General features: G+C 34.8%; 1 protein-coding gene across 2 annotated transcripts in view; it reads right to left on the bottom strand.

The window, feature by feature from the left end:
• Positions 1-957: 957 nt before the first annotated feature.
• The window catches only part of DCN (decorin), a 49552-nt gene continuing 25434 nt past the window's right edge, over positions 958-25075 (bottom strand). The window contains exons 1-5 of one of the 2 annotated variants that reach the window (XM_031939562.1): positions 14447-14653; positions 12644-12757; positions 9451-9544; positions 5457-5595; positions 958-1824 (exon numbers count right to left, since the gene is read on the bottom strand). In XM_031939562.1, coding sequence (XP_031795422.1) covers positions 1630-1824; positions 5457-5595; positions 9451-9544; positions 12644-12757; positions 14447-14543 — 639 coding nt within the window. In that variant the 5' untranslated portion in view covers positions 14544-14653 and the 3' untranslated portion in view covers positions 958-1629. Of the gene's footprint in view, positions 1825-5456; positions 5596-9450; positions 9545-12643; positions 12758-14446; positions 14654-25075 lie in introns of those variants that run through there. The other variant, XM_031939565.1, reaches the window with a different exon arrangement.

A 25075-nucleotide genomic window follows, 5' to 3' on the forward strand; every position in this document is an offset into this window, starting at 1 on the left:
ATAAAATAGAAAATGAAAATACAAAAAATATTTGTAGCCACTCTTTTGACAAGAAATTAGATTAAAAAGCTTCTAACCTCAAGGACAATGTGATTTCTGATTGGGAAAATCCATTGAAGAATTAAGATGGGCTTCCTATAGGGAACTTGCTCAAGGTGAACTATAAAAAGAGCTAGGAGATCTAAGAGGTTGACAGAGTGCATTCCAGCCATGATGCAAAGGTGTAGAAATGAGATATAGAATGTCATGTACTAAGAATAGGAAGTACACTAGAACAGCCAGAACACATGTAGACTACATAAGTGAGGATGATAAGCTTGGAACTGAATGATGGAGACCAATAAGGAAGGTATCAAATCCATCAAAAACACATTTAGATGCACAATATACTCTTGAGACTGTGCTAGGTGCTTGAATGGGGTATAAATATAAAAAAATGAAGCAGTCTTTGCCCTCAAGGAGCCTATAGAGGTGACAGATAGTGAATGGGAGGTGATGTAAAATGTTCTGTTCTTTAGTTGTTTTGCAATCATGTTTGACAAATAATGACCTATTTTTGTTTGTTTATTTTTATTGTTTTGTTTTGTTTTTGGCAAATATACTAGAGTGGTTTGCCATTTCCTCTCCAATTATCTATGTGTATAGTTATAACCATGTAAAGCCATTTTGGAAGCTTGGGGGTCCAAGAGGCAAAGTATTTATTCTAAGTATGGTAGACAGCCTATGCAATGTCAAAGAGATAGTTAATGGGGCAGTCAACCTACATCACAGAGTTGTTGATACTCTTGACACTTGGGTATGAAAGTATTATTTTTCCCACTGTACCAATTCTCTACATGGAACCAACCAATAATATGGATTCTATTGTACATTGTACTTTTAAAAAACCCTAAGCTCATCCATCAATTATATGTTACCCATCCATCCAGAGTATAAAATAGAAGACACAGATTAAAATGCCTGGAACTTGAATTGATTTATTATTTTGGTAGCCAAAGTGAGTTGTGCTTGTTTTAAAAATTCTATTCAGGGAAGGTTTGTAAACCAACACTTTAAAAAAATGTAAATATGAATACATTATGATTTTTTGTGTGCCAAAACAATAATGATAGCGCTTTTTACATAGCCTATGTAAATAGATACATTCACAATTATGCTTACAATATGATAGTGGATATTAATTAGTAAACCTCCAGGGTTTGAATCAAAGCCAAAGACAATGATTGCTTTAGAAGTTAGCAAAAATAGAAAAAAATAAAAACAAAAATTCCCTTTTAAACTCAATCCATTCTCAAGATTTCAAAAGTTAAAGTTTAATGATCAAATGTTAGACAAATGTCTAGTCCAAATCTCAATATACAACAATTTGTGGAAATTGGGAGGAACTCAAAAGATGTTTTAGAAATTAGACTGAACATTGCAGGCAAAATATTATCATTATTTTTAAATTGTGGTAGGCAATTATTTCAACTGCATATTTGGTCTAAATGCATAGTGAATTAATTGTAAAGGGAAAGTCCACTTGACAATTAGGTTTCCACTATCTAGCTTTATACTAACAGGCCTTTGCCACATTATTTTTAGCTGTTACACAATTGAACCCCCTCTTTCCTTACACTCTTTTTAGATCTATTTATAATTCCCCAGCTGGATGGCAGACCGTTCATAGACACAACGGAAAGTGGAGGGCTGGATTTCCCAGTACCGTACTGGGTTGCTGAAGAGGCTTACGCCTGAGTAAGAAGCCTTTTTGGTGTTGTACCCAGGAGGGCAGAAGTCATTGGTTCCCACGGTGGAAATGTTGTTGTTGTGGAGGTAGACCACCTGTAACATAAAATTATGGGAAATAGGTAAAGGATCTCAAAATTCATTCAAAGTAACAAATTTGTTTTAAAACAACTTTCTTTTTTTTTTTAAAACAGAAAACCCTTTTCTTTAAAAAGAAATTGATTTTACTCAATATATCCTTTTCACCTGGTTTTTCATTTATGTCACTTGAATAAGCTGTTATTTCACAAAGGAAGAGTCAAGGAAGAGAAGTCAGAATAAAGACAGTTTCTGTCTTTTGTAACACCTCTACATTGACATTGTTTTACACATAATAAAGCTCTAATAAGTGTCTTTTTTAATTCATTCAAAAAACAGGTAAGTAATGAAAGATAAGTTGGAACCACTTAAAGTTAAAGCAACTTTAGTTGTCCAACAGAGGAATTTATATTTTATCCTATGGGCAACAGGGAGCAATTGCAGCTTCTTGAGCAGTTGAATGACTGCTTTTCCCATTACACAATATGTAGGTTAACTATGTGGAAACAATCATAAGTTCTGATTTTTTTTTAATATTTAAATACTGGATAAAGACCACAGATTACATTAATGTGAGTTAAGAACTGATGTATGTAAACTGATGCTTAACATTTACCTTAGTCATTATTGAATATTGTGCAATTTTTATTAGTAACAGTCACAGCTAACCATATGGTAGAAGGATGGATGGTAACAAAGAAGAAAAAGAAAATGTGCATAATATGAAGAATCACAAAGTCTTTCAGTTCCTGAAAAAATTGCTCTGAATTACAAGATTGGGACAAATATCCCAAGAAATTGATGGAATTACCAAGTGGTATAGTGAATAGAATGTACTACTTGCAGTCAGAAAGACCTGTGTTCAAATCCTGTCTCACATATTAACTATGTAACTCTAGGCAAGTTTTGTAATCTCCCTCAGGTTCTGTTTCCTTATAGTGCTTTTATGAGAAGTAAAACAAAAAAAATTGTAATATGTTTTATATGCAAACCTAATAGATTATAATAAATACAAATAAAATTTATATAATATAAGGGTTTATATATGCATACATATGTGTGTGTATATATATATATATATATATATATATATATATATATAATGCTTTTCAAACCTTAAGGCATGGAATTAAGTAGTTGCTTTTATTATAACAATAAAGTTTCAACATATTACTAATGAAAAAATATAATAATACCACATTTATTTAGGGTTCTAAGATTTTCAAAGCACTTTAAAGATATTATCTCATTTCATCCTCCTGACAGCCCTGTGAGGAAGGTGCTATTATTCTCTAAACTTTATAGATAAGGAAATTGAGATTCTGAACTCAACTTTGAGACAGAGAAGTGCAGTTTTGGCTCTGAGATAGTTTATCTTAACGTAAAATATAAAACCATGCAATCTGTTTATTCTTTTTGGAACATTTCACTCTAAAGTTAGGTAATGTTTCACAGAGTTGGTGTTTATTTTAGTTTCAGACTTCTTTCTTTTTCCTTTGAAAATTCTTGCTTTTATATCCTCCTCCCCTTATCTCTGGGGGAGAAAAAAAAAACAAACATAGTCATGTGAGATTGATCAATGATAATCATATATCTGTAAATGTAAATGATATTTTATCCAGTTTTGTGGTTAAACAAATAACTTTACACTCACTATTTCATTTCATTTTCTTGGTTGGAAACTTGGAGTAAAGCTAGGTTAAAATGACCAAAAACCCAAAAAGAACTTTAAAAATGTTGGTCCAACCAGGTGGATTTGTTTCAACTTTAATGTGGAAACAAGTATGTCCAACCACACAGCTGTCTGGAGCAATGATCAGAAAGACATGGATTCAAATCCTGCCTCAAATACTTTTTAGCTGCATGACCCTGGAAAAGTCACTTCATATTTTTGTGAATCAGTCCCTTCCATCTCTATACCCATGATGTTTTGATCCATGTGATATGATTGTTTCTTGGACTCCACTGAATTTGCAAAGAATAGTTTTATAATAAGGTTTCAATTTTTAAGCAGTCTGAGGGCATAGACTCTAAGACAGAGATGTTCTAATGATTAACTGACTACTAAAATGAATTTATGCTATTTTAGAAACTAAAAGCTAAAATTAGACTTTATGATAATTTTGTATAATAGAGAAATTTTTTTACTGGACCATTTATAAATCTCTGTGCACAGACCTTAGAAGAACAGATTAAGAGCTGAAAGAAACTTGAGAGATCATATAATCCAACTTTACCATTTTACTTTTAATTATTCCATTCTGATTTTTGAGAAGCATGGTTCCCATTTAATGTTAGAATCATAGTGTTGAGGATAAACAGAACAAGACTAGTTTTCTAATCAGTCCTCCAGTTACACTGTGATCATAGACTTAGAACTGAAACTTTGAGGTCATCTAGGCTAAATCCCTCATTTTACAATTGTGGAAATTGAGGCCCAAGGAAGGGAATTCAAGGTCACATGAATAATAAGTGGCAGAACCATCATTGTCTACTAAATTCCTTAACTCCAAATCCAGTTCACATTTCATTTCATTTTCTTACTCTGTTCCAACACCACAGAACCACTTAAGTTGTGTCTTCCCATAATTTTTGACAAGTACAACTTGAATTTACAGTAATGAAACTGGTTGTATCATTCTGTTCATGTTAGTCTCCTAATTCAGCAATTTGCTTCATAGCTGTCAAATGCTGGAGAAGTTAAAAGTATTCATTGATATTATGTTCCAAGGTTCATTTATGTCATTAGTGACCTGACTTTTCACTTAAAACTAACTTACAGTTCATGAGCTTTCAGGGATATACTTAGAGCCTACTCAAACTGGCTAATGGGAACCACTTGTTACTAGTCCCTACTTCCCAGGCCTTTTGTGAAGATGGAATGAAATACTTGTAAAGTACTTAGCATAGTGCCTCACCAAAAAAATAATTTTAATAAATGCTTATTTAACAAAAAAAAACATTATGAGCACTTATACTTCTGAAAATGGCAAATGCTGCAAATCAAGGCTTGATTTATTGCTTTGTTGATGTCTAGACACAAGAAGGTAATGGAAGAAATGTTAATAATGCTGATTAAATTTAAATTATGTCATGTATTTTTTTTAGTTATTATAACTTTTGTAAGCCTCCCCTCTCCCAACTCCTCAACTTTAAGTCTCCAAGTAGGATCATGAGAGTAAATTTCATTTTCAAGATTTATTACTTAGAAGATTTTTAATATTTTTGTTAATTACGATATGTTTTATGTTATATGTATGTCTCTGTGTGCAGATTGGTTCAGACCTACAAAACCAGTGATTTTATTAGTAGGGAGAAATCTCACTGATACTCACTGGCAACTTTGGGGTAATTTATGACCTTAAAGGATTACTCAGAACATAAAATGTAATGAAACTTTCCCATTGTCACATAACAAGGATGTCTCAGAGTCAGGACTTGAATAAAGGTATGCTTTGATTCCAAAGTTAGCTCATTGTACACTATGATGATCTGTCTCTCAAATCTTTTTTGATTCCTGTTCAAAATACCTTCTACCAAAAAAAATTGAATTAAATTCCTTTAACTATAAGGATTGTCCTGTACGATCCTTTCATAAGGATTTATCTGCAAGTACATTATACACTTGAATCCAAGTGTAACCACATTACCTGAATATATTTATGCTCTGCCAGGCCTCCAGGCACTTTGAGGAGCTTGTTGTTGTCCAAGTGAAGCTCTCTCAGACGGGGTGTATTGGCCAGAGATCCATTGTCCATTGCTGAGATGCTGTTGAAACTAAGACCCAATCTGTAAGAGAAAATGATAGTGAATGAATAATAAACTCCAGTGCCTTTTTCATAGTTATGGATTGCTCAGCCAAATTTGTATGGATGAAAAGAATAGTTCTATTAAAGATATAATATATATAATCGGTAAATAACTCAAGAAGCATCTCATTCTTTCATTTGTTGCTTCTATCTCTGTAAATCAGCATGATTTATTTACTTTAGCATTATTTCCAGAGGAGGAAAAATGAGAGCCAATATTCTAATGTAGCAAGAGTTAGGAAAGTGAGCATACTGTGCAAAGGACAATCTTCATGGAACTTCATCTATTTACAGAAAGCCTTTTACTTTTCTTTCCTAATTTTTTTTTTTAATTATCTAGAACAAAAACCCTCCCCTCTTTTGATTCAACTTCCAGTCTAGGAAGGAATTCTTAACCTATTGAGACTTTCTCTGAATAATATCTTTAAATGCATAAAATAAAGTACATAGGATTATAAAGGAAGCCTATTAAATTAGCATAAAAAGGGATTTTTTTTCTCATCCAAATTCAAAGATCTTCTCAAATATTTTTGCAGACTCTACTAGTGTACATGGACCACAGATTAAGAAGCCCTAATGGGATATTATAGTGAGATAGTGGTAAAAACAAACAAACTTGTTTGTTTGTTTGTTTACAAAAACTGTGAATTTTTTAGCCCAAAAGACCTGAGATCAAATCCTAGCTCTGCTCTTTGGGTTGTATGATATTAGACATATGATTCTCCTGCAATTTCCTCATCAGTAAAATATGAGTCCATTTCAATTCTGAACCTTATAATGTATGTCTCTGATTTTCCCTAAGAAAAGCATATCTCTTGCTTCTTCAACACATTGCTTACTTCTGCCATCCCTCGTGCTTCACTTCAATGTAATCCAACTTTCCTCTTCCTTAGTTGCCTTTTTCATTAAAAACAAATGTTTTGACTAGATGATCTCAGAGGTTTCTTCTAATTCTAGGACTGTGCGATCCCTGTGCCTCAGTTTCCTTATTTAGAAATTTGGAGAGTTGGAATAAAGGAGACAGAGGTGTGAATTTCTCAATCTATGTCCTCTCTGAGACTCTGTAAGATGAGAGAATAATATGCTATCTGACATCTCTTTGAAGTTTAGAGCTATAAATTCTCCTTGCCTCAGTTTCCTTATTTCTAAAGTATGGAGGCTTGGTGGCTTAAATGGCTTCCAATGTCCCTTCTATCTCTAAATGAAGAGTTCTTAATCTTTATACATTCCATTACAGTACAATCTCTTTGAAAATAGGGACTGTCTTGTGCCTCCTTTTGTATCCCCAGTACTTGGCACGCTACCTAGAACATAGTAGGTGATTAATAAATGTTAATTGACTTTGTGTGGCTTAACCTTTTGGCAGGATAATGAAGCCTACAAAACCCTTCTCAGAAAGAAAAAAAAGTTTTTAAATGCACAAAATCAAATATTTAGGATCACAAAAGAAAACAATTCTATTGAAATAATTATAAATGTTATACAATACACATGTGCATACATATATACATAAATGTAATGTATATATGCATGTGAATCTATATATTCCTGGATTACAGCTTAAGAACTCCTTCTATAGAGCTACTTGAACCCTTTATTTTACAAATTAGTACTACCAAAATGTTGAATGCACTTGCTCTGGACCACACAATTAGGGGCAGTATTATTACAATTCAGCAAAGGAATGCAACTATCTAATGAGAGAACATGTAGGATCAAGACATTTCTTTGAGCTCTTTCCCTTCTCACTAATTTTATTTATCCATTTCTGGCTAAATTTATTGAACATAAACAATACTCAAGTGTAAATCTTAAAAACAAATAAAAAACCTCTATATTAAGCACTTTGAGAGATAAAAACATTTATTTCTTTTGTTATTATGAACTTAATATTTAACCAAAATCAATATTAAATGTAATTATTTTTGAAGAAGCTATAGTTATTGTCATATATAATTTTACCCTGTTGGAAGCTATGGAATCTATTATAATTTGTTCTTTTAAGGATAATTCTATGAAAACTAAATAGACTCGGCTCAACTGCCTGCTTTTTTCCACAGCTAGAGGGACCTAGTCAGCAAGGAAAAGTTAGCAAAACAGAATGGTTCTGAAAAATAATTTTTGTGTATCCTCAGAATAGTACAAGAATGGGTTTGGAGAACCAGTGTCCCTAGTGGACAAGACCATCATCACAACATGTGATGAGGTATGGAGATCTACCCTCCATCAGCTACTGAGTCATTTGCTGTTTATTCTTGATAACCAAGGAGCAGAAACTTCAGTTTATCCAACTTATCTGAAGCATGTTCCTGGAAGATTGGCACATGCTTCAAAACTCTTTAGCTCTCTTAAGATTTATATATTGAAAAGGAAGACAGAGCTAATTTCGTGTAATACATATTTTCTTCTCATTAGAGAATTTTTAGTAAAATCCTTGAAGGATCAGAAGGTAAGGACCTATTTGAATTCAAACAGGATTTTTTTTTGTCATTTTCCCATAATTAGTTTATTTTCATCAGATTCCAATGATATAAGAGCATCTGCCCCTCATGAAATGTCTATTGACATTTTAAATACCAGGACCTTCCCCCCAAGTCTTTATACTACTATTTTTTTTTTACTAATTTACTAAAATAATGCTATTTTTCCCCATTCTTCTTCCCTATGGATTCTCATTCTGATTTTCAAAAATCTATTTTTAAGACCTTCAATTTGGGTTCAGAATGCAATAAATCTGTAAAATGCATTACCTCACTATCTTTTTCATTCCACATTAGAGGTAGAAAAAGGCAATTAGATGGTGTGCTGGATAAAGTGCCAGACTTAGAATCTGGAAGACTCATCTTTCTGATTTCAAAATCTGGTCTAAGATCCATACTAGCTGTGTGAATCTGCACAGATCACTAAACCCTTTTGCCTCAGTTTCCTCATCAGTAAAATGAGCAGTAGTAAAAAATGTCAAACTGCCCCAGTCTCTTTGACAAGAAAACCCCAAATGGGATCACAAAGAGACAGATGTGACTGAATAAGTCACACAAAATCAGAGTTAGAAGGGAGCCATCAAATCAAACCCATGTATGGAAAAAATAAATAAAAGGTATCCCCATGCAACATAATAAACAAATGCTTGAAGTGTTTTCTTTTTGGAATTAGTACATCATAGGTTTATAGATTCATAGCTTCTTAGAGTTGTAAAAGACAAGAGGGATGATATAGTCTATTTTTATAGATAGGCAAAATGAGACCCATGGAGAATAAATGACTTTTCTAAACTCACACAAATAGACAGTGCAAAGACTCAATCCTAAATCCTCTGAATCCTACTTGTGTACCCTTTCCCTACTTGGATACAAAATAGATTTACCCAAATGTTGATCTGTTTTTAGAAATTAATACATGCTTTGTTATATTCTTCCAATAAATAGTTTCCCCTTGTTTAGATTAAAAAAAAAAAGATTAGATACTTAGAATCATAGTTCTTGAGCTGGAAAAGGCATTGGAGGTTTTCTAATTCAATCCTTTTATTTTACAGATGAGATATCTGATGCTCAGGAATATTAAATGTTCATAGTTTAAGAGCTGAGATTTTAATCATGATCCTTTTACTTTGGGCTTTTACAGTCTTCTACAATATTTTAAATACTTCAAAATGTTTTTTTATAATTCACAAGTTGATATATTTATATATACACATATGTATATAATGCATATGCATGTGTATGCTTATGTTTATATGGGTTTGTACCTATATATATTTATATGTAAATATAATATACATGCATATATATATGTATACACATTGCACTTATAAGAAGTAAACAATAATTATTATTACTTAGTCAAGCTGTTGAGTCCTTTTAGATTAGCTGCTTCGACTTTTGTGATTTTGTTGCCATCAAGATGGAGTTCAGTGAGAGAGACTGGAAGACCTGAAAAATGAAAACAGAGGATACGAAAATAGCAGATAAACATTCTAATTATAAATGGACAGACATAATGAAGAGGTTTGCTGCCAATTTTCTGAAATGTATGGTTGTCTAGAATTTACATGGAAAATATTGTAATAGATGTGGGCTTTAATCTTCCCCTCTTCATTCTCCCCATCTCTAATTGATGCTTTGCTGATTTGGAGCACAGCTTTTCTTCTCAGTATTTTCCCCTGGAATTGACTGTTAGTAAAATCAAGAACCTATGTTTATGGTGTCGTTGACTCTTGTCCTGGAAATTATTACAGAACTACACACACACAACAGAGACACAAGCCTGAATTGACTAATAGCCTGAGCCATGGTCGCTTGGCTCATTGAGGTTACTCTTTGGAAAAAGAAGAAAACCACTAAAATGTTCAGCCATGGTGAGCCCATAGTTTAAGAATGATTTTTGAGGCAAATTATTGCTTTGCTGATGCTTTCACCAATTTTACAAAATGGAGAAGATTCATTGAAGAAAATAATTAATTCCTAAGGAGGATATGTTTCACCAACGTTGACTTTGACTTTCTAACTAAAAAGTGGAATATTTCTGAGATATGGACACATGGAAAGCAGTTCAACCAATAATTTACTTAGGATATGTTAAAATTTACTATGTGTTGGGCACTGGGAACATAAATATGAAAATATTACATTGTAAGCTTGAGAGTTGGGATTGATTATGACATTCTTTGTATTTATTATATAATCCAGAACCTAACACATAATTTACACTTAATGGAGCAGCTAGTTGGTGTAGTAGATAGAGCATCAGCCCCAAAGTCGGGAGAACCTGCGTTCAAATCTGATCTCAGACACTTAACACTTCCTAGCTGTATGACCCTGGGCAAGTCACTTAACCTCAATTGCTTCAGCAAAAAAAAAAAAAAAGATAATAGACAGTTAATAATTGCTTGTTGATTAATTGAGATATTCCTAACCTTCAGGGAGCTTATATCTTGCTATAGTCTTGGGATATGCAAAGCTCAGTAGGCATTATATATGTGAATACACATATATATATATACACACAAATATAAGTGTATATAATGATATATACCTATATATGTATACATAAATACATATCTCTTATATGTGTCTACATATATATTTTTTAAACAGAAAATAATATCAGGATTGTTATCAGGTTTATTATTAAAATCAGAATTAGGTCATGTATAAGAGATTATATGAGAGTTGAGCTTTAAGTGTCACAGAAAATTAAAGTGGTAAAGGTAAATAGAAAATATCCCAAGTACGAGGGACAAAGACATTGGAGGCATTAAATGAAATGTTAAAGACCAATGATTAGTCCATTTTGGTTGAAACAAAGGATGTACGAGGGAGCATCATATGTAATGAGTATAATACATATCAGAAATGCTTACATTAATGAGAAATTTTCTTCTTAAAGAGAAATTTAGGGCCATTTATTTATGTTACCTGCCAAATGTAGCTCTCATGGGAAGGTTAATTTAAGTATAACCAAGGATATGTTCATAAAAATAATACAATTTTGAAGGTTATTGCTTTTATTCCTTTGCCCATCTGAAAGCACTGATCTTTCATCCTCATATTGTTCCAGTTAGTCTAATAACATCAGTTAGAAAGGAAATAGTTGGTAAGTTACACTACAGAAGTAACACCCTGATTGGCTCAAGCTTTTGTTTAGCCACTGTCCATAAAAGTTCAAAATTGGAAAATTGCAAGATTGCTTTGGTCTGGAAACTTTATAAAATTGCATCAACTCCTGTCAATCTGTCTGTAGTCAGTGTGACCACTTGGTACCAAGATAATTTAGGAGGTTTTTAGTTGCTTCTGGAAATTCTTAATTTGCATCTAATAATACCTTTTTGCTTGAGTTTGGCAACTTCTTGGATGACTTTTGAACCCCACCACTACTTTAATAGTTTTTTTGGTTTATTCATAGGGATAAACATATTAAAGAGATGCTAGTACATACTTTGTTTCCTCCAATATACATTTTTTTGGGAGGGAAACTCTACAATGCAAATAGAGTTGATGATAATCACTACAAGGAAGGACCTTATTCTACAAAATGTCTCTTTTTTTGAAGACATTTCCAAATTGACAAATGGGAAAAAGAGATAGATAATGGATCTGTAAATAAGGAAAGGCACCTAAATTAGAATTAACTAGAACACTGATATATTAAGTGACTTGCTTCAAGTCTCATGGATAGCATGTTCAATGGGGAGGATTTTAACCTGGATCATTATGTTTCTGAATAGGTGATACAGATATGTAAGTCCAGTGGATATCTCAAGAGAAGGAACTTTTTTTTGTCTTTATTTCTAATACATAGCACAGAGTATGGCATGAAATAGACATAGAATGAATGCTTATTGATTGAGTTTGATAGTTTGTAAGTGACCTTGAGTTGTCAATATAGGTTTTATCACTGAACCAGCTAGACCCAGCAAAAGAACTCTGGGAGATGACAAAGAACCATTACATTGAACTTCCAATCCCTATATTTTTGCCTGCCTGCATTTTTGATTTCCTTCACAGGCTAATTGTACAATATTTCAGAGTCTGATTTTTTTTGTACAGCAAAATAACAGTTTGTTCGTGTATACTTATTGTGTATCTAATTTATACTTTAATATAGTTAACATGTATTGGTCATCCTGCCATCTAGGGGAGGGGATGAGGAAAAGGAGGGGAAAAATGGGAACAAAAGGTTTGATAGTTTTGTCAATGCTGTAAAATTACCTATACATATAACTTGTAAATAAAAAGCTATTTAAAAAAATGTAGGTTCTATCAAGCTGAAAAGACTTGGCTTGAGTGATGGACCTTATATCTATGTATAAGAATCAAACATGCCTGTCACCAGGTTTGCTCTTGGAGACCAACCCATGATTTATTATTGTTTATCTTTTTTTTTCCTTTAATTTATCAAGGGGTTGAGATCTTTATTACTGGAAGTAGGACCCAACCCACTGAACTTACATATCCTCCTATTATCAGAGATTTCATAAATTATACAATTCTCAAAACATTCTAGTCAATTATGCACTTTGAAATTCTTACCTCGAGGGATAGAAGTTATATTTGTATCTGAAATTCTGATATAGGAGAGTTTCTTCATTCCACCAAAGGTGCCAGGATCTATTCCTGTACTCTTGAGAGGGTTGGTGCCCAGTTCTGTGAAAATAACACAGAAGATTTTGGTAGATGTTTTGTGGATATTAAATGGCAAACTTCCTATATTTAGAAATCCCAAGGAGAATGAACTCAAAATTCCTCTCACCAATTTCTAGTTGACCAAAACAAATGAGAGACTTAGAAAGTTGCCAGTTGGTTCTCCTCCTCCCTGGAGTAGTCAAATAAAAGAACTGGAATTCTCTGCACTTGGCAATCCATGCTCATGGACCTCCCAGGAAATTCTCTAAGGCTTTGCCCACAGGAGGCAAGTGTTGTCCAAGCACACCTTATGGTAAGGCCAAATTGAATTAACATTTGTATAATCTGGCAGTGTTCCCATGATGTTAGAGTTTACAATCTCATTAACAATTTGGGAAGTGAGTATCAAAGGCCACTAAAATAATATAAGGCTTCATAAAAATTGACTCAAAGATTAACCAGGGCTAGGAAAGGGGAGTTTGCTCAAAAAGCCCCCTACATCATAGCCAAGGAGGGTAGCTTTAAGCAAATATCTAACACTAGAATTTTATAGTGCACCAAATCATTCCCATGTTAAACAAATAATGTCACCTCTGCATATTATTGAATTCTTTCCTTAGATGTTGCTAAAATACAGCCTTGACCTCAGAATTTCTCCAACTCAGATTCCCATGAAAACAGAAAAGAAAAAAGAAATTGTTGCCCATTTTCTTTTCCTGAGGACTGACTAATTTTTTGGAAGCCCACAGACCAATGGATCATAGCTCTTTTTCATGTTTCTAGCCTATATTCAGAAGTAGCATAAAGGAGAGGATGGTGGCTACAGAATCACAGACTGGGTTTAAACACTGTCTTTTTTGCTAATAACTTCTTGTATGAGAGCAACTCACTTCACATCACTGGACTTGTTTTTCTCAGATGTAAAACGAGCCAATGAAATCAAATAATCCTTTTTCATCCTAGAGACAAGATTCTCTCTCGCTCTTGTTCTCACTTTCTCTCACTCTTGCTCTCCCTAGCTTTCTCTCTCTCTCTCTCTCTCTCTCTCTCTCTCTCTCTCTCTCTCTCTCTCTCTCTCTCTCTCTCTCTTCTCTCTCTCCTCTATCTCCTTTCTTTCTGTCTCTGTTCCTTTCTTGTTCTAATTCTCTTTTCTTTTCTCTGTCTGTCTCTGTGTGTGTGGGTGTGTGTGTTTTCCTCTATACGGCTCTGTCTGTCTCTATCTCTGTCTCTCTCCTTTTCCTTTTTGTTTCCATTTCTTTCCCTGTCTGTCTCTCGGTCTCTATCATTATCTCAATGTCTCTCTTTTTTCTGTCTCTCTGTCTCTGTCTCTCTCCCTTCTTCCTATATAACATCAGAGTTTACAAAGCATTTTCTTATGCCCTTTGAAGAAAACAATGCAAATATTACCCCCATTTTCCAGGCAAAGAATCCAAGACTCTACTTGAGGAAGCAATTTGATTGCCACCATATGGCCAGAATAATTGTCAGAACCAGAATCTAAAACACAGATACTTTAACTCCAACCACCTAGTCTCTAGACAAAGACCCTAATGTATTTTCTCATGTTATTATAGAGCCGAGAGAAGCCCAGCTCCACAAGATTCAGGGATCCCAGAAATCATATAGACCACTATTCACCATCCCAAATATTTCACAGATAAGGTTACTGAAGGGCAAGAGGATGGGTTACGGTAACTGTGTCTCCAGTACCTATAACAATCATCTGGTTGAGCCCATTAAAGACAGCTGGCTTCAGTTTGGTGATCTCATTCTCATGGGCCCGCAGCTCCTGGAGACTCTTGGGCATGTTGATGGGCAGTTCCTTTAGCTGATTCTTGGACAGGTACAGTCTCTCCAGTTTTCCCAGAGGAGCAAAGGCTCCAGGGCTGATTTTGCTGATTTATTTATTAGCCAGAACCAAGCTCAAAATTCAGGATCGATCATTCCAAGTTACCCTATCACCATCCCATGTAGTTTCATTTGTTAAGTTCACAGCAAGATGTTATCAAGTGCCCATTACCAATAAGTGCCAGGTAAGAGGTTTATTTAGAGTGGCTTGTTTCGTTATGTCCACAGCCTCCATCGATTTGGATGTAGGGTTTCTTGATAAAGTTATTCTTGACCATGTGCCTTCTCCAATCATTTTACAGAAGAACAAAGCTCAGGGCAAAGGAATAAGTGATTTGCTCTGGATCACACATCTAGTAAAGATATCATGAGGTGAGTTTGCAACCTCCAAATTTTCCTTGACTTAGAGCCACAGGCTCTTATCATGCCCTGTGACCAACAAGCTGCCAGGAAGAGTTATGTTGATTGTTCATATAAATGTCAACTAGAATTGATCCAGGTAATGAAAATTTGAGTTTACAAGTCCTTCATTTCATTATACTGAGTTCCATAAACCTGAGCAAAGGACCATGATTTGACGGTCAATCTCTAAAGTGACAGTGTGGTGACCAAATTCAGATTGAACCACAGCTCTGGGAAGGAAGCGTAGGAGGGAGGAAGAAGGAAGAAAGGAAGGAAGGAAGGACAGGAAGGAATTGGAAGGCCATTAGGAATGGTCAAGACTAGAAGGACTGGAGGAAAGGGAGGGAAGGAAGGAAGGAAGGAAGGAAGGAAGGAAGGAAGGAAGGAAGGAAGGAAGGAAGGAAGGAAGGAAGGAAAGAAGGAAAGGAGGGAGAGAGGAGGAAGAAATGGGGAAAGGAAGGAAGAAAGGAAGGAAAGAAGGAAGGAAGGAGAGAGAAAAGGAGGGAAGGGAGGGAAGGAAGGAAGGAAAGAAGGAAGAAAAGAAGGAAAAGGAGGGAGAGAGAGGAAGGAGGGAGAAGGAAGGAACGAAAGGAAGAGAGAGGAAGGCAGGAGAGAGAGGAGGAAGATAAAAAGGAAGGGGGAAAATAAGGAAGGAAAGAAGAAAGGAAAGGAGAGAGGAAAGGAGGAAGAGAGGGAGGGAGGAAGGAAGGAAGAAAGAAAGGAAGGAAGGAAGGAAGGAAGGAAGGAAGGAAGGAAGGAAGGAAGGAAGGAAAGAAGGAAGGAAGGGAGAGAGAAAAGGAGGAAGGGAGGGAGGGAGGAAGGAAAGAACGAAGAAAGGGGAAAGGAAGGAGGGAAGGAAGGAAAGAAGGAAGGAAGGGAGAGAGAAAAGGAGGAAGGGAGGGAGGGAGGAAGGAAGGAAGGAAGAAAGGGGAGAGGAAGGAGGGAAGGAAGGAAAAAAGGAAGGAAGGGAGAGAGAAAAGGAGGAAGGGAGGGAGGGAGGAAGGAAGGAAGGAAGAAAAAGAGAAAAGGAGGGAGAAAGGAAGGAGGGAAAGGAGGAAGGAAGGAAGAGAAGAAGGGAGGGAGGGAGGAAGATAAAAAGGAAGGGGGAAAATAATGAAGGAAAGAAGGAAGGAAAGGAGAGAGGAAAGGAGGAAGAGAGGGAGGGAAGAAGGAAGAAAGAAAGGAAGGAAGGAAGGAAGGAAGGAAGGAAGGAAGGAAGGAAGGAAGGAAGGAAGGAAGGAAGGGGGAAGGAAGGAGGGAAGGAAAAAAGAAGGAAGGGAGAGAGGAAAGGAGCAAGGGAGGGAGGGAGGGAGGAAGGAAGAAAGAAAAAGAGAAAAGGAGGAAGGGAGGGAGGAAGGAGGGAGAAAGGAAAAGAGGGGGAAGAGAGGGAGAAAGGAAGGGAGGAAAGAAGAGAAGGAAGAGAAGGAAGGAGGGAGGGGAGAGAGACCACATAGTTAATAATATTCTGTAGCAAATTTTGAAACCATGCTTTCTCACTTCATATACAGAGAACTATCCATTATAAATCCCTGCCTCAGAAATCTCAGGCCCCCAAAAGAAAATGTAATTATTAAAGTTTCAACCCCTAGTTGCACAACTAGCAAGTGCCCAGTGCAAGGGCTCCAAATTTGACTCCACCCCTTCTTTGCCTGCCTTTAAGTCTGTATATCACAAGTCAAATCAAATGTCATCTTCATTTTTCTGTTGAAGAAATAGTCCCAGGAAAGGTAAATAATTTATTCAAGATCAAGGTAGAAAGATTCAGAAATGATATTTGAAGTCAGGACTCCTGACTCCACTGCCATTCATTCTCATTTTTTAAATTATTCATTATGGTCAAGATATTTTATTGTTTTGTTTTGGTTGGTTGATTGTTTTTCCTCTTGACATTAAATTATCATCAGCGGATCACACTATTTAGAGTTTCAAAGAAACTAAATTTCTTCCACTATACACACAGGTATATGCATACCTAATTTTACAGATGAGAAAATCGAGGCCCTGATTGATTAAATGACTTTCCCCAAAACCATACAGCATTGTAGGGGTTGGATTCAAATGTTAAACTTTCTTGAAAGCATTTTTTCTAGATATCTCCCTCTTTTTTTTTTTTTTTTTAATCAAACTCCTTGAATCATAATCTTGTTTTCACTATTTGTAATCTTAGACAAAGTTAATCTTTTTTGGACCTCATTCCTTTCACCTATAAAATGAGTAGGGCCTCTAGAGTCCCTTTCAACTTTTAATTTTTGAACCTATAAAATTAATTCCTGTATACCACCTTCATTAAATTAGATTTTAAACTCCTTGAGGGTAGAAAGTCTGCCTAATTCATCTCTACATAACTGAAAAAAAAAATATGTTATCTAAAAGATGCCGGAAAATGCTGTTTTCTTGCCCAAACTATCCACAGCTCCTTATTTTTAGGGTAAAATACTAACTCCTCACTTTGGCATTTGAATTCTCAAAAACCTTACTCCAGTGTACCTTCAGAGACTTAATGAACAACATATCCTTTCAGGGATTCATTTTTCAAGCCAAATTGATCTATTTATCCCCCAAAGTTTACACTCGGTCACCCCCTTCATAGAATATGATCTTTCCTCAGCTGATAGTTATGCAGTTTTTTATAATATTGAGGTTTTCATGTGTATTTTCCTAAAGGAAATTTTTCTTTGTTATTATTATTTAATATTTTCCCCAGTTACATTCAAAACAAAAACATTTACATTTGTTTTCAAAAAAATTGAGTTCTAGGTTCTCTCCAGTTTTCCCACCCACAATTAAGAAAACACTTATGAAGTTATGCAAAACAAAGAAGTATTTCTTGATCATATTAGTTGTTAGAATTTGATCTTTCCTATTGTGGGTATCATGTATATACTTAATTCTTTATATGCCAAATACTCATACCCACTAGAACCAGGGACTATGTTTCCCTTTGTCTTTATAACTTCTTTACTTGGCAAAATTTCTTTAACTAAATAAATTTTAAATAAATTAATAAATAAAATAAAGTGTATTGAATTGGTTTCAATTGGATCGGATTAGTGATTTCAACATAAAATTATAAAGATGCCGAATGAACCTTCTAATGAGTTATAAACTAGTCCCTTTACTACAAAGCTTCTTAAACTTTTTCCATTCACAGTCCCTTGAGTATGTAGGTATGTGCAACAGGTATAAGAACCAAACATTTACTAATAATAAATCATAATTTTATAATCTTGACTTTCAGTTATGTGACCATATGGAGTTTCAACACACAATTTAAAAGCTTTGCTTAACTAGAATATATGTTATATTCATTAAATGATTTTTAAAACTAGGGTCCTCCTTTTTTCTTTTTTTGCATCTATTCAAATTGGGTTTTTTGCAGCTAAAACCATGGAACACATTTGTGTAGTCACTATGGCCGAAGGGTCAATGAATGAAAGAGCTGCTACCCACTTTATGAATGGTTGAAAAATTTAACAGTCCTCTTTTTTTCTGATAGATACTTTGAAGTACCAAGAAAAAAGGCTAGATCACAGAGATGATAGCTGCTAAAAACAAACAAAAAAGCTATTTAAAAGCATGCTTGGAAATGAAAAGAACATGTCATTAGGGACTCCCACTTTAAAGAGAACAGCAAGCAAGTGGGATAACCCTCGTATTATAAAATTGGATGTATGCAATTTAAACAAATTATTCAAATTATACTTAAACATAAAAACCTGGTATTAAGGAAAGAGCATTTTCCACCCATTAAAAACTTGCCATAGCAAGAAACTTAGGGAAAATATATCATGTTTTTCAGGATTTTGAGGTTGCTACATTCACAGATTTAGGGACAAAAAGGAACCTCTAAGACCATTTCGTCCAATCTCCTCATTTTACAATAAAAAGGAAACTGAGGCACAAAATTGGCAAAAGTCTCTTAACTAAAGTCATAAGGACTAAACTAAGGATAGCAAATGACAGAATTCAAGGTCCTCTGATACCAAATCCAGTGTTCTTTTTACTGCTCTATATTAGATATTAGAATGAAAAAGGACAATTTTGCAATACATAAGTGGCAGAGATAAAATGCAAAGTCAAGTAACTGACTTACAAAATCAGAGGATTTGAAAGTTGGAAGGAGCCTAAACAATCAAGGTCACCAAAAGGAATCCTCATTACATGTCTCAGATGTTATCTCACAATCTCTACTTAGAGATCTCCAAGGAGAGATACTCCCAATCTCTCAAGGCAGGTCATTCATTGCAGAGAGGTCTAATTGTTAAGAAATCTTTCCTTCTTTTCTTTCCCTCCTTCCTTTTTTTTCCCTTTTTTTCTTTTTCTTTCTCTCTCCATTTCTGTCTCCTTCCTTTTTTCCTTCTCTCCTTTCTTTCTTTCTTTCTTGCTTGCATTCTTATTTGCTTGCTTTCTTTTTTTTTCTTGCTTTCCTTCTTTCCCTCATTGTCTTCTTTCTTTTTCTCTATTCTTTAATTTTCTTCTTCTTCCTCCTCCTTTTTTCTTCCTCTTCTTCTTGTTCTTCCTCTTCTTGTTGTTGTTTTTCTTCTTCCTCCTCCTCTTCTTGTTCTTGTTCTTTTTTTCCCCTCCTCCTCCAAATCAACTTCTTTTTAAATTTCCATACTCTTTGGATCTGCCATTTGAGGCCAAACAAAAAAAGTCTAATTCTTTGTCTATGTCAGCCTCTCAGACACTTGGAAAGAGTTATTACATCTCCTCTGAGTCCTTTCTTTTCTGAGACACATGTAATTTATTCAATCAATCCTAATAGACTTAATGTCCCTTACCATCAGAAGGCAACATGGTATAGCTGAAAGCCAGAAAAAAAACATGAATTCAAGTTTTGCCACAAATACTTGCTAGCTCTTTAATCTTGAATAAGTTTTTTGATGGATCTCAGCTTCTTCAAATGTAAAATGAAACATTTAGACAACCTCTAAAGTCCTTTCCAGCTATTGATTACCTTCCTGGATCCCCTCCTTTGGTCACATATTCATAACCCATCATTAAAAAGAGGTCTATTTAGAGGGACTTTCACTAACTTATTCTTGTAAATTGTTCCTTTTTGAATATAACGCATCCATTTGTTGGTATTGCTGTTGGTTTTGCTTGTCAAATCATATCATGTTAAGTTTGCAATCCACTAAAAACCCCAGCTATTTCTCAGAACTGCTGTCCAACTGTATCTTTCTTGGCCTGGATTTGTAAAGTTCCTTTTTTGTCTACAAGTATAAGACTTAATGCACTCATCCTTATTAAGAAATCATCTTATTGAATTTATCCTAATTGCTCTTGTCTGCCAAGATTCCTTTTAGATCCTGATTCTGTCACCCAGGAACTTCTCTCCCAGATTTGTGTAATCTGCAAGTTTGATGTCCCTGCCATGCAGTAGTTTTTCTGTTAATCACTTACACTGTAACCCTTTTCAAATCACTTTATGCATTATCTACACTGATCCTTTTGTGAAGTAAGCAAAAATCGCATATAAAGAAAACAGACAAGATGTTAAATAATCTAACTAAAGTCAATAATGAGGAAGGCAAAACAAGAACTCAACTGTATAGACTTATGAGTATAAATCTAGAACTAGAGGAGATTTCAGAGGCCATTTGGTACAATTCTTTCATTTAAAATTGGGGAAAACTGAGGCCCTGGGACATAAGCAATTTGATTAATTACTAAATATGATGCTCTTCCCACATAATGCAGGCCTTTTAAGAAAAAGTACAGTTATTTATGTGAAAGACATGACATAATGGGCTTAAATAGGTGAAATTATCATTACAGTATTATAAATATGGATGATAGTAAGATAATTGTATATTAATAATAAGTTCACAATAGACTGTTTTGAGGTTGTTTTTCAATCATTTCAATTGAATCTAACTCTTCATGACCCCATTTGGCATTTTCTTAGCAGACTGGACTGACCTTAGCAAACTGGACTGGTTTTCCAATTCCTTCTTGAGCTCATTTTACAGATGAGGAAGCTGACACAATAGGGTGAGTGACTTGCCCAGGGTCATACTGCTAGTAAGTGTCTGAAGTCAGATATGAATTCAAATCTCCAGATCCAATGTTCTATCCACGGGCCACCGACTTGCCCTAGATTTCTTTTAGACATAGATTATTTATTCTTATTCTCTGATTTCCCATCACTTAGGACTGTTTAAGAGTATAAAGCCATAAAGGCCTGGAGAGATTATAGAAATTGATGCTAAGTGAAGTAAATAGAACCAGGAGAACATTGTACACAGCAATAGCAAGATTATATGATGATTAGTTCTGATGGATGTGGCTCCTTTCAACGGGGAGGTGATTCAGACCAGTTCCAGTAGATTTGTTAGGGAGAGGGCCATCTGAACCAAAAGAGATGACTGTGGGAACTGAGTGTGGATCACAACACAGCATTTTCATCTTTTGTTGTCGTTATTTGCTGGCTTGTTTTTTCTACTCATTTTTTGATCTGATTTTTCTTGTGCAACATGATAAATGTAGAAATATGCTTAGAAGAAAAAAAAAAGATTATAAGACCATAGATTTTAAACTAGAAGGGAATTCAGAGACATTCTCATCCAATCCTATCATTTTATAAAGGACACAAAAGAGATCCAGATAAGTTATATGTTTTGTCCAAGGTCACACAGAAAGTAAGTATCAGAGGTGGGGTTTAAACATAACTCCTCTATTTGCAGCACCAAGTAGTCAATTCAGTTGGACATATTAAAACCACTGAAAAACAGACTTGTTGCATTTTTTTGTATATGTTGATATCAATAGATGATATACTTAAAGTCATAATGACAGATTCAAATTTTGACTTTGACATTTTCTAGGTATGTGACTCTTGTCAAGTTACTTTATCCTTTTGTGTCTTTCAATTTTCATCTGAAAAGAAGAAGTGGTCAATTTTTATGATCTTCAAAGTATCTTCCAGTTAAATCCAGAAAGTTAGAGAAACAGAGAGAGAGAAGAAGGAGGAGGAGGAGGAGAAGGAGGAGGAGGAGGAAGAGGAAGAGGAGGAGAAGAAGGAAAAAGAAGAGGAGGAGGAGGAGAAGAAGGAGGAGAAGAAGGAGGAAGAGGAGGAGGAGGAGAAAGAGGAGGAAGAGGAGGAGGAAGAAGAGGAGGAAAAGAAGAGGAAGGAGAAGGAGGAGGATTAGGAAGAGGAAAAGAAGAAAAGAAATGAGAGAAGAGGAAAGAAGAGGACAAGAGAGAAATGGAGGAAGGAGAGAGGAAAATAAGTAGAGACAGAAAAATAGGGAGAGATAGATATTCAGAGAGAAAGAAAGTTTAGAAATTATTTCATTTTTTTTTATCTTTGTATTCCCAGTGCCTGACACAGTTTTTGATTAGCAAATGGTTGTTCAACAATTAGATGAAAGATTATTGAATTGAAATGTGTCTATTCTTTAAGCAGACCACAAATTTCAAGTTCATAAGGCCATAAATATGGAAATGGAAAGGAAATTAGAGTTCATTAAGCATAATTTCCCCTCCTAAAATATGACTGCCACAGAAACTAGTTAATTCTGATTCTTGTTAGAAATTTAGGTTAAAAGCAAAATGAGGTTGTTATTCAATTTTAGAATGAGGTATGGGATAATTGCCTATTGATTTAAATTATCCAGGCTCTTTGTTGTTCTTCCATTAGACAAATAAATAAGAATTATAGATCTCTGCAGAATGTCCAGGAAAGAACCCTATGGAGAACATAATTGGATCTTTCAAATGAGATATAAACATTCTGACATCCTTTTTTAAAAAGAGCTTCTTCTTTTGTTATAAGGTTAAAATCAACAAATGTTTATTGAACATCACTCTCAACATTGAAGCAGACTATTGAAAAATTGGAGAGTTCCAAACCACAAAAAGTCTATAACTTATTTAGGAAGATAATTCAAAAAGAAAGGACAAGATAAATAAGGTTCTAAGGGGTGTGAGGTGGGATGGTTAGAAAACCTGTGCAGATTATATGGAACTTTATCTTAACCTTGAAATTTAGCTAGGTTAAGTTTTTGTTTTGAAGAAAGGTGAAGAAGGTGGGAATAATGTGAAAAAAAAGGTATGGAAAAACACAAAATATATTTCAGCACTAGAAATTAAGTCAAGATTGGAGAAATATTAGATTAAACTTGAGGTGTCATAGGACATTAGCCTGAAAATAGTAGGTTGAAGGGAGGGGGATAGCTAGGACAGGAAGTCCTAACTCCAACTCAAATATGGCTTCAGATATTTCTCAGCTATGTGACTTTGGGCAAGTCACTAATCCCTGTTTGCCTCAGTTTCCTTGTCTGTTGAATGAGTCAGAGAAGCAAATACTGAACCTTTTTTTTTTTTGCCAAGAAAACACCAAATGAGGTCACAAAGTATAAATCATGAAACAAATCAGCAACAACAACAATATCAATAATAGACTGTTGTCTGAATGGGAAGATCATTTAAATGAGAATAAGGAGTTTGGGCTTTATTTCAATAATAATCATTGAGAGAAGCTAAATAGCAGGATGCATTGAGAACAGGCTTCAAATGCAATTAAAGACTTGGGTTCAAATCTCACTTCTGACACATACTGTGACCCTGAGAAGATCCCCTTAACTTCTCAGTGCCTTAGACAACTCTTTAAAATTAGAAGTTTCAAGAAAGAGACCAACCTGCATGAACTGAGGGATTTTGCTCACCCAAGAATTCCCTGTATTAATCAAATTATATGTCCAGGCTCTATCCCTATGGGTATTTAGTAATTTAGCAAGGTATAGGGGAAAGAGACCTGAACTAAAAATCTCCATGTTCCAAAGAATTTATTGTTTCTTTCAAAACAGTTGTGATCCATTATGAAGAAGAGCATGTCAAAAACCAAATATGTAATAGCCACATTCACAGAAGAAAGAGTAGAAGAATCATTAAATTTGTCATAAGATCATAGATTTGGGGCTAAAAGGGAGTTTAAATACAATCTCATCCAACATTCTTTTTTTACAGATAAGAAAACTGGGATCTAGAGAGAAATTCCTTGTCCAAGATCCTATTAGTATTATCACAGCTGAAATTCAAGAGCCCAAGTCTTTTGGCTTTAATATCTCTTTATCTCACACCCCATTTTTCCTCTCCTAAATTCTTCCCAAAATTAAGGTGGTCAGCATGCAAAAATGAATCTGTGTTTCTTATCTTTCATTAAATGGCTGAATACCAGACGAAACAAATTCACTTCCAAGACTATAAAAATGTCAGAAAGCTCTTCAGCAAGCCATTATCCTAGGAAATATAAAGGCAAGATACATATAATGTATAATGAAGTTGACAGGTATTTTTACATCCTTGAAATTTTGTCATTATCCATGACAACAGAAATGATGCAAAATGCAAGTTTCAATCGTTTCTAAACATTTTCCATATTTTTTTTAAGGGGAAAAAGAGACCTATGTATGTTGAGATCTCTCAGTTAGCATGTTTATTTAGCTTATTTAATATGTATAGTCTAATTTTGAATTATCTGAAATGATTGAGAGGGAAAGGGAGTTGTCAGGACTTAGACCCAGTGCTTTCTGAATCCAAGATTGGCTTTGGTACTATATTTCTTGTTTCATGTGAAAAAAATGGGACGTAATTATATTCTTTATATGAGTGGGCAAGCAAAAATCTTGGGATACTTTGACAGAGAAAAATTCTAAACTTGAATTATCAGAAGAGGCTAAAAAAATGACCTTCCCAAAGAGTGGAAGGTATTCTTATGGGTTAACAATTGATGCTGTGAAAAAGACAGATATATAAAGAGAGATAGAAACAGATCCAAAGAAAGAGAGGCAAAGAAATAGTCAGAGACAGAGAGAGAGAAGGAAGGAAAGAGAAAAATCAAAATACAGAGAGAGGCAGAGAAAGTTGGAAGGATCGAAGCAGAAATAAGCAGAGACAGAGAGGAGAGACAGAGACAGAGACAGAGACAAAGAGCAAGTTAGAAAGATCGAGAAATAAAAGAGACAGAGAGAAATTCAGAGGAAAAAAGATGAGAGATATACACAGAGAGAGACAGAGAGACAGAAACTGAGAGAGAAGAAAAGGAGGAAGAGCAGGAGGAGGAAGAGGAGAAGAGAAGAAATG

This window comes from Sarcophilus harrisii, chromosome 5 (genome assembly GCF_902635505.1).
Source record: "Sarcophilus harrisii chromosome 5, mSarHar1.11, whole genome shotgun sequence".
Lineage (NCBI taxonomy): Eukaryota > Metazoa > Chordata > Mammalia > Dasyuromorphia > Dasyuridae > Sarcophilus > Sarcophilus harrisii.